Here is a 21,276-nt window from a genome sequence, read left to right on the forward strand (position 1 = left end):
GGAAAGGGTTGGGACGGCTTTGTGGCCTGCATCATGCGGGAGGTCAGACTAGATGATCATAATGGTCCCTTCTGACCTTAAAGTCTATGAGTCTATGAGTCTATGAATCGGCATTTTTGGATGAAAAACGTTTTGTCAAAAAATTCCCAACTAGCTCTACCCCAGAGCAATATAGTGAAACAGGAGATGGGGCCATACATTTCTTCTGTGAAGGCAGGTGTGACTGGGTTGATCCCCCCCTGCTTCTTTCAGGAGCATCTCCTCTCTTCATTTGTTTTGTGAGATCTCACCGGGCCTGATCTGAAGGCCACTGAAGCCACTGGGAGTTTTTTCCACTGTGCGCAGTGGGCTTTGGATCAGTCCCCCCAGTTTTGTCCCATGCTGCTGGGCCTGTGCAGGGCGTTGTCAGATAAATACTAAGCGCTGCTTTAGCTGCGGTCTGGAAGGTAACCAGGAGAGATGCTGGGGCACCCAGAACACAGATGGCGTTAGAACAGTTTTTTATGTGGCTTTTCAGTTCCCTTTATCCTCTGCTGTTGCCCACACACATGTGCATGTACAGGGCTCCTGCCTCCCACCGAAAGGCCGTCACTCTTCCTCTGATCTTACTAACCCGGCTCTGCATTTGCTTATGACTCGGCAGCAGAGGGAAATTGCTACATAAACTATTTTAAGAAGGCATGTGTAGAAAGCCACTGGAGTCTGGGGAGCTGGGGGGTACGGTCTGCCCCACTCTCTTGGTTATGTCACTTGCATCTCACATGCAGGGCCGGCTCCAGGCACCAGCTTCTCAAGCAGGTGCTTGGGGCGGCCGTTCCGGACAGGGGCGGCAGTTCCAGGTATTCGGCGGCAATTCGGCGGAGGGTCCGTCACTCCGCCTGGGAGTGAAGGACCTCCCGCCGAATTGCCGCCGCAGATCGCGATCGCGGCTTTTTTTAGATCGCGATCGTGGCTTTTTTTTTTTTTTTTTTGGTTTTGGCTGCTTGGGGCGGCCAAAACCCTGGAGCCGGCCCTGCTCACACGATCATAGAATCAGAGAATATCAGGGTTGGAAGGGACCTCAGGAGGTCATCTAGTCCAACCCCCTGCTCAAAGCAGGACCAATTCCCAACTAAATCATCCTCTTCATGGCCAGGTAACTGGCTGCAGGAGGGAGTTTATTCTCCAGTCCTCATGCATGTGGCATGGCCTAGCTCTGTGATTTCAAGTGGATTTCCCGAGCGGTTGCTGTTCTCTTCCCTGCTTCAACACCAAGTCTGAGTGCAGGCAGTTCATCGCTGCACCTGGCTGTGACTCAGAGGTCTGCTCCAGGCAGGTTTTAGCCCCGTTTTTCTGACCACCGTATCCCACTCTCCCCTACATATTCATTCACACTGTGCTTCGTCTGAAGTGTATGTGCCTGATTGGTGCCACCCCACAGCCTGGGAGGAGGGCAGGCAGCATGTGTAATGAGATCATGCTTGTCCTCCAGGAGCTCTTACCTGACAGCTCTCCAACTAATTTGCATGAAGAAACTACCTGTAGTCTGCTTAATTTGTAACGAAAGAGGTGCCAGGGCTCAAGCAATTAGGTGCTGGGACTCAAGTCATTGTTTTACATTCATAACTGATGCTGCAAGCCCAGAGGTGCCGGGGCTCTGAACTGCCAAGCCCAGAGGTGCCGGGGCTCTGAACTGCCAAGCCTAGAGGTGCCGGGGCTCTGACCTGCCAAGCCCAGAGGTGCCGGGGCTCTGAACTGCCAAGCCCAGAGGTGCTGGGGCTCTGACCTGCCAAGCCCAGAGGTGCCGGGCTCTGAACTGCCAAGCCCAGAGGTGCCGGGGCTCTGAACTGCCAAGCCTAGAGGTGCCGGGGCTCTGAACTGCCAAGCCTAGAGGTGCCGGGGCTCTGACCTGCCAAGCCCAGAGGTGCCGGGCTCTGAACTGCCAAGCCCAGAGGTGCCGGGCTCTGAACTGCCAAGCCCAGAGGTGCCGGGGCTCTGAACTGCCAAGCCTAGAGGTGTTGGGGATCAGCCCCTGGCACAAATGAGGCACTCTTGATAGTATAACATCTCCTTCGCCGCTGCACGCCAATTACGATGGTTCCTTTACCTCCCCACTCACCCAGGGTACAATTGCTATTTATTATTCAGCATCCAGATTCCTGGCTGCTCATTTGACACTGCTGAGCCTGGCCCACTTATTGTTTCAGAAATGTTCAACTACAGTTGGCAGGGACGCTATTTTTTCCTGTGAAAAACAGGGACAAAACAGACTTTTTTTTTGGTCAATAGTTTTCTTGGCATTTTTTTCAGGTTTTCACCCAAAAATCGAATTGTTCTTTGCTATAAAATTGAAAACGTTTCAGTTGCCAAAGCCCCAGAATATTCCGGACTCAGGAGCTGGCAGTGGTACAACGGTGGCTGGACTCCTGTGTCCAGTTCTGGAGCCCACAATTGAAGAAGGGGGTTGATAAATGAGAGAGGGGTCAGAGAAGAGCCATGAGAATGATCAGATGATTAGAAAACCCGCCTTACAGTGATAGACTCTGAGCGCACAAACAAGTTTAGCTTAACAAAAAGAAGGTTTAAGGAGTGACTTGATTAGTCTATAAATACCTGCCTGGGGAACAAATATTTTGTAATGGGCTCTTCGATCTAGCAGAAGAAAGTATAACACGAGCCGGTGGCAGGAAATGGAAGCTAGACAAGTACAGACTGGAACTAAGGCGTACATTTTAAACGGGGAGAGTAATTAACCATTGAAACAATTTACAAAGAGTTGTGGTGGATTCTCCCTTGCTGGCAATTTTTAAATCAAGATTGGAGGTTTTTCTAAAAGTTCTGCTCTAGGAATATATTGTGGGGGCAGTTCTCTGGCCTGGGTCCTACAGGAGGTCAGACTACATGATCACAATGGTCCCTGCTGGCCTTGGCATTTAGGAATCTGGGATTTCGGTTTTTCAACAACCCCCTCCACCCCCAAATTGGTGACAGAAATGGAAAATTTTCATAGTGAACATTTGTTTTGTGGAAAAGCCATTTTCCATTTAAAAACAATATGACAGAAAATGTCTGAGCAGCTCTGCACTCAGCGGCACGTTATGGAAAGAAAGGACGCTGGCATGTGGGCGGCAGAGGGAACAAACAGACTCTCTGAAACACATGCAGCGATGGGATAATCTAGCGCCTGTGTGTCAGGAAACAAGCCCTCAGTCAGGACCAGGCGGTGCCTTGCTCCATGTCACTGACTAGCTTGCTTCGCCTGGGCCGCCCATTCCCACGCTGGCAAAGGTGTTGGGGTTTCAATATCACTGTTGTCATCAGTTCTCATTACCTATCTCTTCAGTGCCATGGCATTACCGCAGGCTGGAAGTATAGGCTGTGGCTGCCTGCAGACTAATTCATTCTGGCTGACTTGTGGGGGTTGGGTGGGAAGGAGCTATGGAGCCCTTCAGCCCTCTGTCACTGGTCTGAATCAAGCTCAGGTTGGTGGTATCCAAAAGTCATTTCCTTCTGATGGTTGTATGGAATGAGAATGGCAGGTCTTGGTCCAGTTCTTAGTGGCCAGGTGCCCACCTCAGAAAAGCCAACCCCATCGTCTCAGCAGAGGCACCAAAAGCCTGGGCAGGCTGTGGAGACTGAACTCCTCTCTGACACCCTGAGGGGGTCCTGCCGGTTTAGGGTGACCAGATGTCCTGATTTTATAGGGACAGTCCCGATATTTGGGGCTTTTTTTAATATGGGCTCCTATTACCCCCTACCCCCCATCCCGATTTTTCACACTTGCTGTCTGGTCACCCTATTCCGGTTCAGGGCTGAGCCGCACACGACAGGCCCAACATGTCGGGGAGGCTTGCAGTACCTACACTCTGGATAAATGACACCTGCGGTGGCTGCCCACCCCTCGGCACCCCTTAGCTGTCTCCACAGTAGGAGTGACCTGCGAACGGCAGCCCAGGCAGGGCTTCACAGCGTCGCTGAAGCCTCTCGTGCTGTAGTCGTGCGTCTGTGGGTTTCTTTGTTTAGGCCACAGGGAAGCCTGGCCAACCGGGGTCAGCTCAGCGCGATGCCGGCTGGCCACCAGTAACTCGGTGGAAATCCTGCCAGAGCGTCACTAACCACAGCAAGGAATCTTGTGGGGACAGGGCAGGCTTGTCTGCCTCCCAGGGAAGGCTTAACCACATGCCCAGGAAGCTGCTTTGCTCTGTCCGTGTCAGTCGCAGGGCACTGAGAAGCCAGGTCCAGGAAGGGAAATGAGGGGTGTGTGTGTGTGTATTTTACCTATGAGTGTGCACATGCTCTTTCTTTTCTTTCTCCCTCTCTTTATAGCTCTTCTCTCTTTCTCTTCTCTCGTCTCGGTGCACCTGCCTGCCTCCTAGGACAGCACAGACTACACTGAACTGCCACCAGGACAGGTTCTCCCCGCACCCCCCACGCCCATTCCACTTTCTTTGCTGCAGCTCTCTTCATTCCAAGCTTCCCCCTGACCAGAGTTTGCAGCGCCTGAAATTCAGACTATATCCCCGGACTGCTCCCAAGTGTCCTTGATACCTTTGGCATATGGTCGCAGGCATTGCCAGATTTCCCCTCCTCCACCTCTGGTTGCTTTTCAGGAGCTCTAAGGGGAATATTTCCAAGATGTGACTTCACTGCTGCGCTGGGGCGTCCAGAGGGAGACTTCTCCTAACCTCGTCCTCCCCGTCTGACGCGGGGTGTGAGATCATTTCAGTCTCTGCCTTATATTTTTCATTGGTTTTGTCTCCTGCTGACGTTTGGCCCCCCTTCCCATTGCTGTTAATCGCTAGCTGGCTGGGTTTCTCTGGGCAGAGGGAGCGGTGCTGTGTTACTGCCTCCTATTCATACGCCCAGAGCTTGGCACCCACAGAACGATGGTCACTTTGTTTCCGATGCAGATGGCAGCCAGCCCCTTGCTCAACGCAGTCTGTTCCTGTTAAAGGCGTGGCGCTCTGGTTGACTATTGGGGGGCTTGAGAGCAGACCCCTCTCATTGAGAAAGGCATCCTGCACTGGAACGTTGGATCCCTTGAGCCTGATTCTCTTCTTAAATCACGAGTAACCCCACTGAAGTCAATGGGGTTACACCTACTGGAAGTGAAAGGAGAATTGGGCTTCTGTTCCTCCTAGAAACCCCGTCAGCCTGAAACGAACTGACACTGTGACTCCTTGATGCTTCTCTTTCAGAGGGTGGGCCACATTTGCAGCAATGCAAAGCTGAGGTCCAGGTGCAAGAAATGTGCATGCAATTAGCAAGATTGCACGTGGGTCAGGTACCTAATTCCCTACCTGCCTGCTGGGCTCTGTTGCCTGATGTGTGTGTGGAACTGCATGGTCGTTTTTATGTGCAGGTGCACGGAACAGGCCTTTGCCCTCTGAGGTGGAGCTTCCAGTATTTGATTTTACTGAATTACACTGCAATTTCAAGAAAATTTTTCCTCATAACCCTGAGGAGACCCAGGGAGGAAAACATCAACTCTATGGGGTATGTAGTTGTGAGAAAGTGTCTCCCATACTATGGAACTATGGATTTGGAGATGGGGACCTGCTGGACTTGCAACTGGGGAAGCTGTAGGTGCTATGTTCCCTCTATGCTGGCTAATTAGCACCTCCAAAATGAAACTCATTGCTGTGGTGGTACATTGGGGGCCAATTTATACACAGGAGAAATGGGATGTAGTAAAACTTGGATGACAGTGATGTAGAATGAAAACTCACTATTGTTCCCAGGCTTCTGATGGGCACATTGCAATAAGAAGGCTGTCTGTCTGTCTGTCTGTCTCCAAAGTGGTCAGGGATTGTTCTCTTTTCAAATGACTTGCAGCGCTCTCTCACCCCATAATGAGCACCTGCACCTTCCAGTGGTCCCATCGACATGTCCTCAGAACTGTGCTGGGGTGGGGTGGGGTGGCAGGGACAGGGTGACACACAGGGGAATGCTCTCCCATCAGAACGTGCCCATCCCGTGTTACCATCCAAATATCCAGTTCCCATTGGGTGGGGTGCGGAGTGACCATCCTGTGGCTCACTGGCACGCCCAGCTGTGAAAGCGATGGTTAGCCATGTGGCGTCCCAGCATGGAAAGGGGCATAAGATGTGCATGGATTTTATTAGCTGGAATGACTCATTCAGAGGCTCAGAGCATTCAATGACATGGTTTCCTATAATCCATGACAAAATAGTGTAACAGGTCCTAATTATCCATGTACTGTACACCTTCATGGAGGCAGTGGGGACAGAGCTCAGATCTCCTGTTCCAAAAGTACAGGCCCCTACTGCTTCTGCAAAAGAAGAATCTCTGTTAGCTAACAGCAGAATAAGGCTTATGACCCACAATTGAACATCTCTGATTCCATCCAGTAGAAGTTGTGTGGGCGCGCACACACACACACACACACACACACTCTCTCTCTCTCTCTCTCTCTCAGTTGTAATGTATTATCTGCTTCTTCCCATGCCCCAGAAATCAGGATAAAGGGGAAAATATCCAACTCTCCCTTTTCAGAACTTTACTAACCTACCCACAAATGCTGTTCCTTGCAGAACTGTGAGTGTGTGGATAAAGAACAGCTCTATTTCATAGCAGTCTCTCTGTTAATGATCCTCCGCCTTTCCCCTTACGAAAATCAAGAGCTAGACTCTCTCGACTGGAGAGTGAAAATGCTGAGCTGGCCGTCAGCTCCAGCGATGAAAAAAGCCGGAAGCCTGTGTCTCCCGAGGTTTGGTCTCGCTCCATTCTGTTGTTTAACATCCATGTAGTTATTTATTTTGCTAAGAAGGGAAGAGGAGGTGAAATATCCTTCCTCTGAGCAATGTCGTGTTGGCCAGCAGAGACCTCAGCGGTCTGCACTTCTGAGAGTGGAGTTCCAGGGCATCAGATCAGTTGGCGGAAAAGGGGAATCTGGCTCTGTGCTATAGAGTTCTGTGGTCACTGTGGTTTAGATGTTTTGGGCTGGGGCCAAGAAGGAGGAAGGTGGTTTGCGTCTGCCTTTTCTCCCCCTCCCCCTTTTGCCTCCTTCTTCACATCTGAACTTGGGAAAGTAAATGGTGTTTTCAAGGCTCTGCGATCCAAGGAGCGTGTCGTGCAAACTGCTCAGCACACTTGGGAGCAGCCTGCACTAGCTATTGGCTTTGATTAGTCTCGGTTAACGAAGAGCACCGCAAGTGTGCTAGGTGCATTCCAGCCAATATGGAGCCAACGAGCTGAGATCATTCAACCTGCCCTTAAAAAAAAGTGGATGCCCAGTTCCCAGGAATTCAATTGGGAACTGAGTGTCCATATCCCACAGGTGGTTTTGAACAATCTCAGCCGTGAGATTTCCCCCAGGCCGAAGGGTTTAGCTTAAGTCTAAAGTTACAGGACAGGATTCCTTGAGTGGCCATTGTGATTTGGTAGCAATGTACAGGGTGAAGCAGGGGAAATTCAGGCCCACGTTGTACATCGATTATAATGACTAATAGAAACCCCACCAACCCAGAATCTCCTGTGGCCTTATTACGTTTCCCTTCCATTGTAGTGGGTTTCTGTAACTGTGGGAGATCCATGATTATCTAAGATGCTCAGGTAGCCTTCTACTCAGCCATTTCATCATTATTTGTATGGAGTGAGTGCATGGGGGCCAAGTCTTCACTGCACAAAAGGTGTGTTTTTACATCAAGGTAATGGAGACCAGGGCTCTGGTAGTTTTTACCTTGATGTAGCTAGTTGAGGTCACCCCCTACCCTCCATCTGGAGTTGGCCTCAGTTACCTTCGGTGAGGTAAAAGCTACCTGTACCTTGTCCGCACCTTAGGATTTTGCATCGAGAGAACTATCACAGTCTAATAACACACAGCCTGAGATCAGGGCCACCTCGTGCTGGGCATCGTGCAGAGTCATGGACCGATCCTGCCCCAGGGAGCTAGCAGCGGAGATGGAAATCCATTTGCAATGGATAACCAATAATACTTCTGTCTGAGTCAAAGTTTTGAACCCACAGTGTTCGAGGGTTAGAATGCATTAGGCCTCTCCTCCACTCAGCAATCCCTCCCATCTAAAATCACCGCTACGGTTTGTGGGATCAGTTAATTTGGACAGCACTTTGGGAGACAAGGGGAAGTGAGTGCCATTGAGTAACCCTGAGATTCTGCTTAATTCCCTTACTGCCACAGGGCAGGAGAACGCTATAGGTTCCAAGACTACAGGGGCTTGATTTCCAGAAGTGCTGGGTACCTGGCTGTCCCATTGTCTCTGATCAGAGTTGTGGGTGCTCAATACTTCCGAAAGTCAGGCTCTCTATAAAAGCAACATCCTTATTATAGCTAAGCCTTCGGTGAAGCAGTAGCCTGTGTGCTGGTACGCTGACCCTATCTTTGTCGCTCTCTCCAGCAGGTCACTGGTGGTGCAGTATGTCTTTGTTCCTAACCCCTGAGGCCAGCAGGAAGTAGCAGGTGGTCCCTGGCACTTGTTCCCCTGAGAGATGTCTGCGACCAGAGGCAATGGAGAGCACTGGAAGTCTTTGGAGTCGGTGGGGATCAGCCCAAAGGAGCTGGCTCTGGCTGAAGCCCTGCAGATGGAATATGACGCTCTGTCCCGCCTGAGGCAGGACAAGGAGGAGAGTCAGGCCAAGCAAAACAATGACCGCTCCCTCATTTCCTGGGATGACCCGGCTCTGGATTACAACAAACCTGCTGTCAGGAACGACTGCCACAGCATCAAATTAATGCGAGGTCTCTCTGGCTCGGACCCCACCCTCAACTACAACTCTCTCTCGGTTCAAGGGAGCTCGAGAGCTCCTGGCACCAACAACTCTACCTCATCTGTCCCACCACCTGAGCTGGAGAACCAGCCTTGGCTGAAGGGCCCTCTCGCCAGTGACTACCTGTACATCTTTGATGGCTCGGGGGAAGACTTCCTCAGCGAGCCACTCAACGGGACCTCGGGCCAAGATGGCTCCCCCAAGAAGCTCTCTCCTCCCCCGCTGCCCCCTCGCCTCTCCATCTGGAACTCCTCTGAGGTGAATCACTCTTCCCTCAAAAGCTCCTCACTGTCCTACAAAGGGCCCCAGCCCAGAGACATCAACATGTTCTCCTCAGCCCACGAGCTGTCCGATGGAAAGCTGCTGGCCTGCAGGATTTCGGAGGAAGACCCCTACGGCGCCATGGACTACGACGGCATCAATGACGCCATCACCCGCCTCAACCTGAAGTCCACCTATGACACGGATCTCCTGAGAGAGGCCACCTGGGGCTGGAAGGAAGGCAGGAACATCTTTGAGAAGGAGACCTCTGGAAAGCCAGTGGCTCGGAGCAAGACCATGCCACCCCAAGTCCCTCCCAGGACCTACGTCTCTAAGTTTGGCAACCGGAAGAACGCGGTGCCCAACAAGAACCGCAGGATCTCAGTGGATCCGGTAAGAGGCTTTTGGCTTTCTCCTTAGAGGCTGGGCTGAGAGAAGCAGATGTGAACCCCACCCCAATCCTAGGCTGCTCCTACCAATTCACAACTGCCCTTTCTAAGCTTGACCTCTAGGATTCAATTGGGAGTGGGTTTACCTCCATTAGCGGCCTTACAGGGTTGTCTTCACTGCATTGTAAACCTGGGTCTGAGGGACCCATGCTTGTGGACTTGGTGTTTCCAAGCATGTTTGAGAGTCCACGCTGCACTGTAAACCTGGGTTGACAATTGCTGGACCCGCGTCTCAGCCGCGCAAACACATCCATACTGCACCACTTCTGACTCGGGTCTGTGAATTGACCTACATCCACAATGCAAAATGAGTATCAGAGGGGTAGCCGTGTTAGTCTGAATCTGTAAAAAGCAACAGAGGGTCCTGTGGCACCTTTGAGACTAACAGAAGTACTGGGAGCATAAGCTTTCGTGGGTAAGAACCTCACTTCTTCAGATGCAAGTAATGGAAATCTCCAGAGGCAGGTATATATCAGTGTGGAGATAACGAGGTTATCTCCACACTGATATATACCTGCCTCTGGAGATTTCCATTACTTGCATCTGAAGAAGTGAGGTTCTTACCCACGAAAGCTTATGCTCCCAGTACTTCTGTTAGTCTCAAAGGTGCCACAGGACCCTCTGTTGCTTAATGCAAAATGAGTGCTTGCTGATGTTAGTCAGACTCATTTGTGTGTGGGCGGAAGGCGTGCTTGGTCTCAAACCCAAGTCAGAGCCTGGGCTTAGTGCCCAGTGTAGACATATCCATAGAGAGCCCTCACCCCTTCCACCACCACCATAGATGGGGGCTGGGCCATGTTCAGGTGTGCGAGGGAGGCCTTGCTGGAAGAACTGGAGAGCACAACAGAAGGGAGATCTGGCGAGTAGACCCCCATACTGTAGGGACAAGGGGGCAGGGCAGGAGGTGGAGAGGAGTCCAAGGCCCGAAGGATTTGATAGGGTTCCATTTGCAGGGGTCGATGGGGGAAGCGGGTGCTGGCTCGGCAGGGCAGGGCTCATGGCGTGTCTGTGAACTAGCACTGCACACAGCTGAGGCCAGGCCTGCGGCTGGAGGATGGTCTACTAGACTAGATGGCCAGGGAGCAGATGTAATGACTGCGAGGCAGCAAGAGCCAGGGAAGTGATGCATACCAGAGGAGCTGGGATGTGGCCTTGCACAGAGACAGCCTGACCTCCTCAGGCTTCTCTCTGCATGCAAATAATCTGTGTGTGTCTCTCTCTCCTCGCCCTTTGTCCCCTGACTACTGTAGAGAAACCAGCTTGACTCTGGCTCCCTGTGTCATTCTGTGTTGTCCAATGTGTTGTTTACGCATCTTTATTAAGGACGTCTGTGCACTGGGTCTGGCCCCTTTCCCTGGGGGCGTCAGTAAGATCCCTTTCCTGAAAACACATTGCCCAAGAGGTGTTGGATCATGAGGCTGTGGCCTTAACCCTTCTGGAGGGTAGATCAGAGTGAGGAAATCAGCCACTTAAGGCAGCAGGGGAGAAGAAATGCAAATCCTGTGACAGCCCAGTCAGCAGCTGGTTGTGATATTGCTATGCAAGAATCCGCCCGGATGCTAGAGACCTCGTGCACATTCCCCTCTTTCCAAGCACCGATTCTCTCTCTCCTTTCAGCTCAGGCAACATCTGGGCCTCACTGGGCAGTTCTGGGTGTGGCCACAGCCACCAAGTGAATTTGTGGGGCTAGGCAAGGATTCTCAAACTCTTCCCTAGTGTGAACTGTAGCTAAACCAAAAGATGGTCTCATGATTCCCTCCCCTCCCATCTGCCATCACCCCCACTTCCCCTGCCATTCACACTTACATAACTTCCCTGGGGCAACTACAGCCATTGCTGGCATCAGAAAGCAATAGGGGGAAAGTGTTTCCTGTACTTATGGTAGCTGGAAAGAAGGACGAGGAGCTGGCACCTTGTGATCAGCTGGGTCTTTGCAGCAGGGCCGCTCAGAGGATTCAGGGGGCCTAGGGTCTTCAGCGGCATGGAGCCCCCGCCGCCCAATTGCCGCTGAACACCCGGCACTTCGGCGGCGGGTCCCAGGGCGGAAGGACCCCCCGCCGCAGGTCTTCAGGGCACTTCGGCGGTGGGTCCTGGAACGGAAGGACACCCCACCACGGGTCTTCAGGGCACTTCAGCAGTGGGTCCCAGAGCGGAAGGATCCCCCGCCGCCGAACTGCCGCCGAAGACCCGGAGCGGAAGAAGCTCCGGGGGCCCGGGCCCCATGAGAGTTTTCCGGGGCCCCCAGAGCGAGTGAAGGACCCCGCTCCAGGGCCCCCGAAAAACTCTTGTGGGGACCCCTGCGAGGCCCGGGGCCTGGGGCAAATTGCCCCACTTGCCCCCCCTCTGGGCGGCCCTGCTTTACAGACCCTGAGCAAAGTGCTCCGCATGCCAATTTGACAAGCACTAGTGTAGAGGACACTCCTGAGTTCTCAGAGCCCTTTTCCCCACATCTGCACCTGCTCTTCCTCCTCTCCCCCTCCTCCCCTCCAGGTACACCATGCCCAGTAGTGCTAACCTTTCGTCACAGAATGCCGGGATCCTTATTGCTGCAAAATTGCCATGAGGCCTTGACGGGCCATTGACCAACAGCATTCAGGACCTTGATTTTAAGACTCAGCTGCAGGTCTCTAGCACTGAGACCTACGATGCCTTTTACAGTCTGCCCAGGATCATTCGGGAATCCATCCCTATTGATTTGGTTTGCTATCCCAACAAACAAAGCTTCTGACCGGGGCACTTTGGCACTGCCCATACATTGCTGCTGGTCGGTGGCCAGTTGTGACACAGGCCTCCATGTGCTTCCTTGAACTACAGCCCTGGAGATTACAACTGTTTGTGCTATTTATAAGGTCCAGGGGGAAAGTCCAAGCTAAAAGTAGTGTCCAGCAAAAGCCTTCCCCAGCCAGGCAGGATCTGCGTCTCCAGCCCTGACGGTTCTATCTGCTCTTCCTGGTAGCGAGGCTAACAGCTTGTGAAATGTCACAAGATCCTCAGGAAAGAGACTGGAGGCTCCTTGTAAGCAGCAGTGTGACCGCTTTCCTGCTGGGGCGGAGGAGGGTACTAAAATATTCTTTGGATCCAACCTTGCTTTCTTCCCCTGCCATCCCGTTTAAAATATATATATTCCCGGGCCCTTCCTGGTGCTGTCCTAGCAGGATTCCTGCTGGAAAGGGGGCTGCATCACATTTAAGTCTGTGGCTGGGGATATCCCCTCCACACCCCAGCACATGGTATCAGCAGCTAATCAGGGAATGTGTGTGTGGGGGCGGTGAGGATCCTTCTCGGATGTGATGCAGAGGACCATGCCTCCAGGACCGGAGGAATATAAATACAAGTAAAGTTACCTTCCCTGTTAAGTCCTGCAGGACCCCCCTCTCCTCGGTCAGTGAAAAATGCAGCTGGGGGCCGCTGGTGGGGGTTATGTAAGTCACTCTCTGTTTAATCGGAGCCAGAAACTAATCATGAAAGAGCATTAAAATAGTCTTTAGCGGTGGTTGTGTTCTCTCCCTTTCTCTCCCTCCCTTTCGCTATTTGGTGGGTTAATTGCTCTGACAGTGGGCCCATTGTCTGCTCAGAAAGAGTGAGCGAGGCTCTGAGACCCGGGCGTGCACACGCATGCATGGCGCGAGACTGAGCATGGCACTCGGCAGGCTGCTGCCTGCCCAGCTGGCATTCAGGAGGGAGGGGGAGAGAGATTTTAAACAGGTGGTAGAGGAATGGGGGCCCCTGCTGGAACGGAAACCCCTTTGGGGGATGTTCCTCTTGTTTCATGGTTCGAAGCGCCAGGAAGTTTCTTCATTAGCTTTTGATGTTTGGATGTCCTTTATGTCTATGGAGAGGCCACGTAGTCCAGATGGGAGGGCCCGGGGCTATTTGTGATCTATTCCTGCCTCGGCCTTGCTGCATCGCCCTGGGCAAGTCACTTTGCCTCATTCCCCATCTTGTCTGTTTAGATGACAAGCTCTTGAAAGTAGGGACTGTCTCTTACTATGCGTATGTACAGCACCTAGCGTAAAGGGGCTCTGATCTTATTTGGGGCTGCTAGGCTTTACAGTAGTACAAATACTAATATGGGACTGTGGAATAGTCAACACTAGTGGAAGCCTCTTTGCTTGGCTCTTTTACAAGTAGACGAAAAGATCTGCTCTGGTTCAAAGGAATGATTACACTGCTCTACAGCCAAAATGCTTCTGAAATAAATGTAGTCAAACTTTACTAATTCTGGGTCACTGAGAACGAAAATGGTGCTTAAAATTGTTGATTGGCTCTAGTTTTCAAGATATGCTATTGGGTCAGTATATATGACCCCTTGACTTGGAAATGGCGGAGGATAAGTGAGTTATAAAGGGAAGGGATCTCAATTTAAACCAGAAATGACTAAAATACATCTTTGACTGGATCTATGAATAAATCTATGACTGGGTTTGGACAGTACTTGCTTTTTAGGCAAAACAATGAATGATACAATCTGAAGCTGGTATTGCGTCATACATGATATGAATTGCATCATGTTATTCCTAGAAGTCATGGATGCTGCAATCATAATGAAGCTTACTTCACTCTGCTGAATAAATTGCCCTATATCAGCTCTAGAAATCATACAGTGTCGTGCTCTCTTATTTGTCAGTGTTTGATTTTGCAAAGAGACACATTTCTGTTTAGCCAAAGTGAGCAGAGATGCCTCGTACTTGTGTGAACAGTGCAGATAACTTCTGCTATGTTTGTGGTGAAGTGACTTTTGCATTACAAAAGTGAAGTATAACCACTATGGTTAAGAAAGCCTATCACCTTTATTTTGGCTGCAAAATTGGAGATCAGGACAAGAGGTGGGCCCCACACATATGCTGCAACACTTGTGCAACAAATCTTCGCCAGTGGTTGAACAGGAAAAGGGAAATCTATGCCTTTTGCAGTGCCAATGATTTGGAGAGAGCCAACAGATCATACCAGCAATTGTTACTTCTGCATGGTGCCTCCAGTTGGGAATGGTGTGTCAAAGAAGAAAAAGTGGACTGTGCATTATCCAAAGATTCCATCAGCTATACGCCCAGTACCCCACGGAGAAGGACTTCCGGTTCCTGATGCATCAGAATCATTCTCACTTGAGTCAGACGAGGAAGAGGATGAAACTTCTGGTCCTGAACCATCAATGTCACAGGACCCACATTTTCTCCCATCCTCCTCCTCTGAACCACACCTCATAACACAAAGTGAACTGAATGACCTTGTCAGGGATTTGGAACTACCCAAGAGTAAGGCAGAGCTGTTGGGCTCCAGACTACAGCAGTGGAATCTCCTGGCAGGTGATGTTAGGGTTTCCATGTTCCGTGACCGTCAAAAGGATCTTGTCCCATTCTTCTTCATGGAAGGTGATCTTGTAGCCTGCAACAACATCGATGGTGTGATGGCAGCCCTCAACATCGTTCATGATCCAGATGAGTGGAGACTGTTCATTGATTCATCGAAGACGAGTCTTAAAGCTGTTTTACTGCATAATGGCAATGTTTTGTCATCAATTCCAGTTGGTCATGCAGTCCATATGAAGGAAACCTATGACAACATGAAACAACTTTTGAGGTGCATAAACTATGACCAACATCAGTGGCAGCTTTGTGGCGATTTGAAGGTTGTTGCTCTCTTGCTTGGTCTGCAGACTGGATACACAAAGTACTGCTGTTTTCTCTGCGAATGGGATAGTCGTGCAAGAGATTCCCACTACATCAAGAAAGATTGGCCACTCCGACAGTCATTGGAGCCTGGGAGGAAAAGTGTTCAGCATCCACCACTTGTTGAATCAAGGAAGATTTTGTTACCACCCTTACACATCAAGCTGGGTCTGATGAAGAACTTTGTCAAGGCCATTGACAAAACACAAGCAGTTTTCAAGTACCTCCGTGGAAAATTTCCAAGGTTAAGTGAAGCTAAGATAAAGGAAGGTGTCTTTGTTGGTCCTCAGATTCGTGAACTTCTTCGAGGTGATGCATTTGACCATGCACTGCGTGGCAAGGAAAAGACGGCATGGAAAGCCTTCCAGTTAGTGGCAATAAATTTTCTCGGAAACAACAAGGCAGGCAACTACAGGTTGTTGGTGGAAAACCTCCTCAAGGCATACAAAAGCCTTGGTTGCAACATGTCACTAAAGATACATTTTTTGCACTCTCATCTAGAGTTTTTTTCCACCGAACTGCGGAGCAGTGAGCGACAAGCACGGCGAGCGATTTCACCAGGACATTGCAACAACGGAGAAACGCTATCAGGGCAAATGGAGCCCATCAATGCTTGCAGACTATTGCTGGACAGTGACAAGAGATGTTCCATTTAATGAATACAAGAGACAAGCCAAGAAGCGCCGAGTAGACACTGAGTAGGACTAAACTATGTACATAATAGTTTTTTGCCTTTTGTTTCATAATAAATTTTATTTATATAACCCTTTTGCTGATTTTTAAAGTGTTACATAAACAGGACAGGTGAAATATTATCATGTAAAGCAACCATAAACACATGAAAAGACCTAGGTTTACAATTTATGATTAAAACTCTACTATCTACACAATATACATAGACATAAAATGTAAAAACTTAAATATCTTAGAAACAGTAGCCAATCAGTTGTTTTAATTGTCATATTTGAATTCAGCACATCAAAATACATAATAAATAGCACATTTTATCTCTGAAGCAGACGACGTCTCAAAAACTGTAGACCAGTGTTATGGGGCAGTTCTCTGGCCTGTGTTATACAGGAGGGCAGACTAGATGATCACAGTGGTCCCTTCTGGCCTTGTACTCATGAATCTATGACTAGCCGTTGTGCTGAAAATGCTCCATGAGGAACTATTCTGCATTGGTCAGACGGGACCTGCCGGAGCTTTTCCATCTCTAGTTGCTGTGACTCTGAGTCTCTTCCCCTTCTCTGTCTTTGTATTAACACGACCGTGAAAATAATTGTGTAGCCACTTGTAGCATTCACTGTACTGGTGCACAGGGTGGGACGAACTGCTTACTTCATAGGCTTATCCCTGAAGTGTGAAGCCAAGCCCCAGGCTCAATGGCACTTGGGGGGCCATAGGTGGCTTTGTGCCAGCCAACTTGCCCTTTCCCAGGCTGTTGTGCTGCTGGAGACTAAACTGCCCCGCAGCACAAGTGAGGGTAGCCTGAGAACTGTTCTAACTTATGCGAGAAGAGAGCATCTCCCTCCGCTGGCCAGGAGTACTGGGGTGCTATGTCAGCTGAAGATTCCCCTAAGGAAAGGCAGCTTTTAATCCCCTCGGTGCTGATCCAGTAACACACAGGGGCGTTTATGAGGTCTGAGGATTTAGCCTCTTGTGTGTTAGCTACATAATGTGCATTACACTCCATGTAGGAGATGCCCGGTGTGTTCAGTAGTAATAACATTCTGCATCTCTCTAGCATCCTCCAGTTGACCATGTCCAAAGCCCGCTGGTGGGAGCATAGTCTTGTAGCAAAACTGAAAGACTGGCATTCCCCTGAGCTCCTGGGTTCCCTGCTCATCTCGGCCACTGACTCACTGTGTGAGCTTGGCCAAGGCCTAGAAGCCTACATTTTCACGTGCCCTCAGTTTTTGGATGCCCGACATGAGGAGAACTTGGGCCTGATTATCAGAGGTGATGGGCACCTGCATGTAGCCAGTGGGAGCAGCGAGTGCTTAGCACCTCTTCAATTCAGGCCATTGTGTCTCCAGCTGGTCACCCGAGACTAACAGGCACATTTGAAAATCCATCCTAAATGCTGGACCCAAATTAGTGTCAGGGATAGAATCCAAGAGTCCTGACTCCATTTCTTGCTCCACTTTGCCCCTAGAATATATGTGTATGTGAGCACGTTTCATATCCCCTTCTGTTAACCTCCAAAGTATAAACTCTGTCTCAGCAGAGTAGCTATGCTGTCCCTCATTCGCCCAGCCTTTGGGCATCACCAAAGGAAAAGGAAGTGCATACATCCTGTGCATGTCATCCATGTGCCATCACTCAGACTGGTGGTAAGAGTGACACCAACACTTCATATGGCAGAGAGGCAGAATGGCCATATCAGATCAGATCAATGGACTACTTAGCTTGATATTTCATCTAGGGTTGCCAGGTGTCTGGTTTTCGACTGGAACACCTGGTCAAAAAAGGACCCTGGCGGCTCTGGTCAGCACTGCTGCCCGGGCCGTTAAAAGTCCAGTCGGCAGCACGGCGAGGCTAAGGAGGCTCCCTGACTGCCATGGGTCTACGTGGCTTCTGGAAGCAGCGGCATGTCCCCCCTCTGGCTCCTAGGCATAGGGGCAGCCAGGGGGCTCTGCACGCTGCTCCCACCCCAAGCGCTGGCTCTGGACCTCCCATTGGCTGGGAACCACAGCCAATGGGAGCTGCGGGGTGACACTTGTGGATAGGGCAGCACGCAGAGCCGCCTGGCTGCACCTCTGCGTAGGAGCTGGAGGGGAAACATGCCGCTGCTTCCTGGAGCCTGCACCCTTCACCCCCTCCCATGCCCCAGCCTGCTGCCCCAGCCCTGATCCCCCTCCTGCACTCCAAACCCCTCAGTCCCAGCCCAGAGCCCCCTCCTGCACCCCAAACCCCTCATTCCCGGCCTCACTCCAGAGCCCACACCCCCAGCCAGAGCCCTCACCCCCTACCGCATCCCAACCCACTGCCTTAGCCCAGAGCCCCCTCCTGCAACCTGAACTCCTCATTTCTGGCCCCACCCCAGAGCCCGCACCCCCAGCCGGAGCCTTCACTCCATCCCACACCCCAGCCCTCTGAGCCAGCCCAGTGACAATGAGCAAGTAAGTGAGGGTGGGGAGAGCAAGCGACAGTGGGAGGGGGGATGGAGTGAGCCTCAGAGGAGGGGCGGGGAAGGGGGCGGGGCAAGGGTGTTTAGTTTTATGAGAGTAGAAAGTTGGTAACCCTAATCTCATCTGTGCCAGTGGCCAGCAGCAGCTGCTTTAGAAGAGGGCGCATGAAACCCCATAATAGACATTTATGGAACCACCTGTCCTTAGGAGAAGTTTCTTCCTGACCCCATCTGTTAGTGGCTGGTTTATACCCTGAAGCATGAGAGTTGAAACTCAACCATAAAACTCAAAGCCTTTCTTTTTAAACTATTTTAGTTCTTTGCCTTCAGCTATATCCAGAAGTAATGAGTTCTGCAGTTCATCACTGTTAGAGCTGGTCAGAAAATGCAACATTTTCCACAAAAATTGTAAATAAAATTAAGTGTTCATTTTATTCAAAAAATGTTGCTGAATTTTTGTCTGTTTTTCAGCAAAACAAAAACTGAAACTTATTTTTATTTTCAGTGTTTCAGTTCCCCTCCTCCTCTGGTCACTTTTGTTTCCACTGGAAAATCGGGGGTTACTAGGGGAAAAAGGGAAGGGGTGGGGGAATACTTTTTTACTGGTAAAATATCCAGAATTTCAATGCAAATGAAAATTTCCCATAGAAACTTTAATTTTGGTTGGAAAGCTATTTTAAAATAAATTATACAATGAAAACATTTCAACCCGCTCTGATTACTGTACCCCTTCTCCGCATGCTGCATCTTACCTTCCTCCCTAGTCAAAAGAGAATTTCCATTAAATGTGTTAGCCCCTCTCTGCCGTTTGTAATAGCGATGCTCAGAGAGGAACAGTTTCCGACAACAGTTGCGGTAACACCACACCAGCTTGTGTCTGGCTGGCAGATGAATTTCCCAGGGCTCTACCACTTTTGCCCACAATCCCTCATGGGGCCAGCCAAGTTGTCCCACAGTGCTCAGCAAAAGCAAGCCCAGAGCGTCCAAGTGAGCTGTGGTGCTATGAACCCTGGGATGCGCACCCAGAAATATTTGCGTCTCTCGCAACTGGATCCAGTGAAAGGGAGAGGAACCATGTCTTGGTCGCCAACAGGGCCGCCCAGAGGATTCAGGGGGCCTGGGGCAAAGCAATTTCGGGGGCCCCTTCCATAAAAAAAGTTGCAATACCACAGAATACTATATTCTCGTGGGGGCCCTTGTGGGACCCGGGGCCTGGGGCAAATTGCCCCACTTGCCCCCTCCCCCCCCCCGGGCGGCCCTGGTCGCCCAACTTGAGGGTAGACTGCAGTGAAGACATAGCCTATGCGTGTTATGGGGGGGAAGGGAGTAAGAAGCATCCCATGGTGACTTGGAAATGAGCTCAGCGGAGTGGGAAATTGGGGCCCTTCCACTCCATTGGCTGCTGTTTGCATGAGCTTTCTTGCTACTATCCCTGCATCTCTCGCTCTCTTTTCGTGTTAGGTTGCCTCCCGACCGCACTCCTTAGCTAATGGCTATGAGCTGTTTGAGGTCTCCGAGGAGAGGGACGAAGAGGTGGCTGCTTTCTGCCACATGCTAGATGTGTAAGTACCTGGGAGGGATTGAGACGCGTTCAAGCCGTCTTTCTGGGGTCTCCCCTTAGTTAACTGCCCTGCAGCACAGGCCATAACTCGGAGGTCTGTCAGTGCACTGGTGGCTGAAATGCCCTGGGGATTTAATTACTGTGGCTTAATTAATCTTGGGAGAAGGAAGACATGCCTTTTGTTGTCTCCGCTGTTTGTGCTGCGTGGTGGCTAAGCAGTGGCGCCGGGGAAGGGTCATTCCTGGGGTGCGAGTGATGAGACGACAAGCCCATTTTTGCTGGGCAGTGATTGGAATCTTTGGCACAATTCCGTGCAAAGCGGCACAGGAGAGGGGGGTGGGGGTGGCACCCTGTTGGTGTTTGAAAGCTATAAAAGAGGCATTCGGGGGGACAACATAAGGATGCCCCTTTCTGCTCTGTTCAACACTTTGGGGCTGGGAGAGCTTTATAGAGGGACAGAGTGGGAGATGGTAAATATCTTCTTAACATTCAGGGCTACATTGCCGCATGTAGGTGAGGGAAGGAGGGGGAAGCAAGAGGGGGAACTAAGACCATTTAGGACTCTCTTAGGAGGATGGTTTCCCGACATAAGGAAACTGAATGCACCAAGGCAAGCAAACAGAGGCCTACTGTCTGGCTAGCTGCACTAAAAGCTGGTTTCAAGTCAATATTAAGCATGATATCCGTGATCCCTGCTGGCCACCTGCTTAGTTATTGCTAACCAGCAATTTCCCTTAGGCGTTGCAGCCTTAGTGGGAAGTGGCTTTGCAGATTAGTTCAGAGAGGGCGTTCTGTGCATAAGGGGTGGCTTGCAAGGATGCACAATGGCACATGGGAGAAATGAAAAACAGGTGATGGAGGCTGGTATCTCAGCTAGAGAGAGAAGGTGGAGTCCAAGACACAAGCTCCAGGCCTGAACCACTTGGAGGAAGGCTGTGCTGATGGTGACAGAGAAAGAGGGGAGCAGGAGCATTTAGCTGGCATGGGCCACGTCAAGCTCAGGCTGGCCATGAGACACCTGTGAGGAGAGGTCAAAGAGTCAGGCCGAGATGCAGGACTGCGTGGAGGGAGGCGAGTTGGAGAGAGAGAGGTAGATGGTGGGAGTCACTGGTGTCGGCCATGTGAGCCGATGAGATCACTAGGAGCTAGGTTGTAAAGGGAGGAGAAGAGGCCAGGAGAGAGTCCTCTGGTGCCTCTATGGAAAGGAGGAGAGAGGAAGGGGAGAATCCACCACCCAGTGAGGGATAAAGCCCTTTGTGGATGGGGCAGGGATCTCTAACTCCTCTTCTGTCCCTCCCCCGGCTTCTGCCTGCAGCTTGAGATCCGGCTACAGCACCAAGGACTATTCCCTCACCGGCTTTGTCTGGAGCACAGTCAACCTCAGCCCTGAGCACCTGGGCCACGGCACCAGCCTGAAGGTGACTGTGGTGTGCGACAGCGTGCAGGAACCGCTCACTTTCACCTGTGACTGTAAGTCTC

General features: G+C 50.9%; 1 protein-coding gene across 5 annotated transcripts in view; it reads left to right on the forward strand.

Annotated features, from left to right (window-relative positions):
* PIK3C2B (phosphatidylinositol-4-phosphate 3-kinase catalytic subunit type 2 beta) overlaps positions 1–21,276 on the forward strand; it is an 85,529-nt gene that overhangs the window by 18,120 nt on the left and 46,133 nt on the right. For 2 of the 5 annotated variants that reach the window (XM_008172673.3, XM_065591533.1), the window contains exons 2-4: positions 8,361–9,381; positions 19,698–19,798; positions 21,113–21,267. In XM_008172673.3, the coding sequence (XP_008170895.2) occupies positions 8,449–9,381; positions 19,698–19,798; positions 21,113–21,267 (1,189 nt within the window). In that variant the 5' untranslated portion in view covers positions 8,361–8,448. Of the gene's footprint in view, positions 1–4,305; positions 5,476–8,357; positions 9,382–12,309; positions 12,453–19,697; positions 19,799–21,112; positions 21,268–21,276 lie in introns of those variants that run through there. The other 3 variants (XM_065591532.1, XM_042849024.2, XM_065591534.1) reach the window with 3 other exon arrangements.

This window comes from Chrysemys picta, chromosome 4 (genome assembly GCF_011386835.1).
Source record: "Chrysemys picta bellii isolate R12L10 chromosome 4, ASM1138683v2, whole genome shotgun sequence".
NCBI lineage: Eukaryota > Metazoa > Chordata > Testudines > Emydidae > Chrysemys > Chrysemys picta.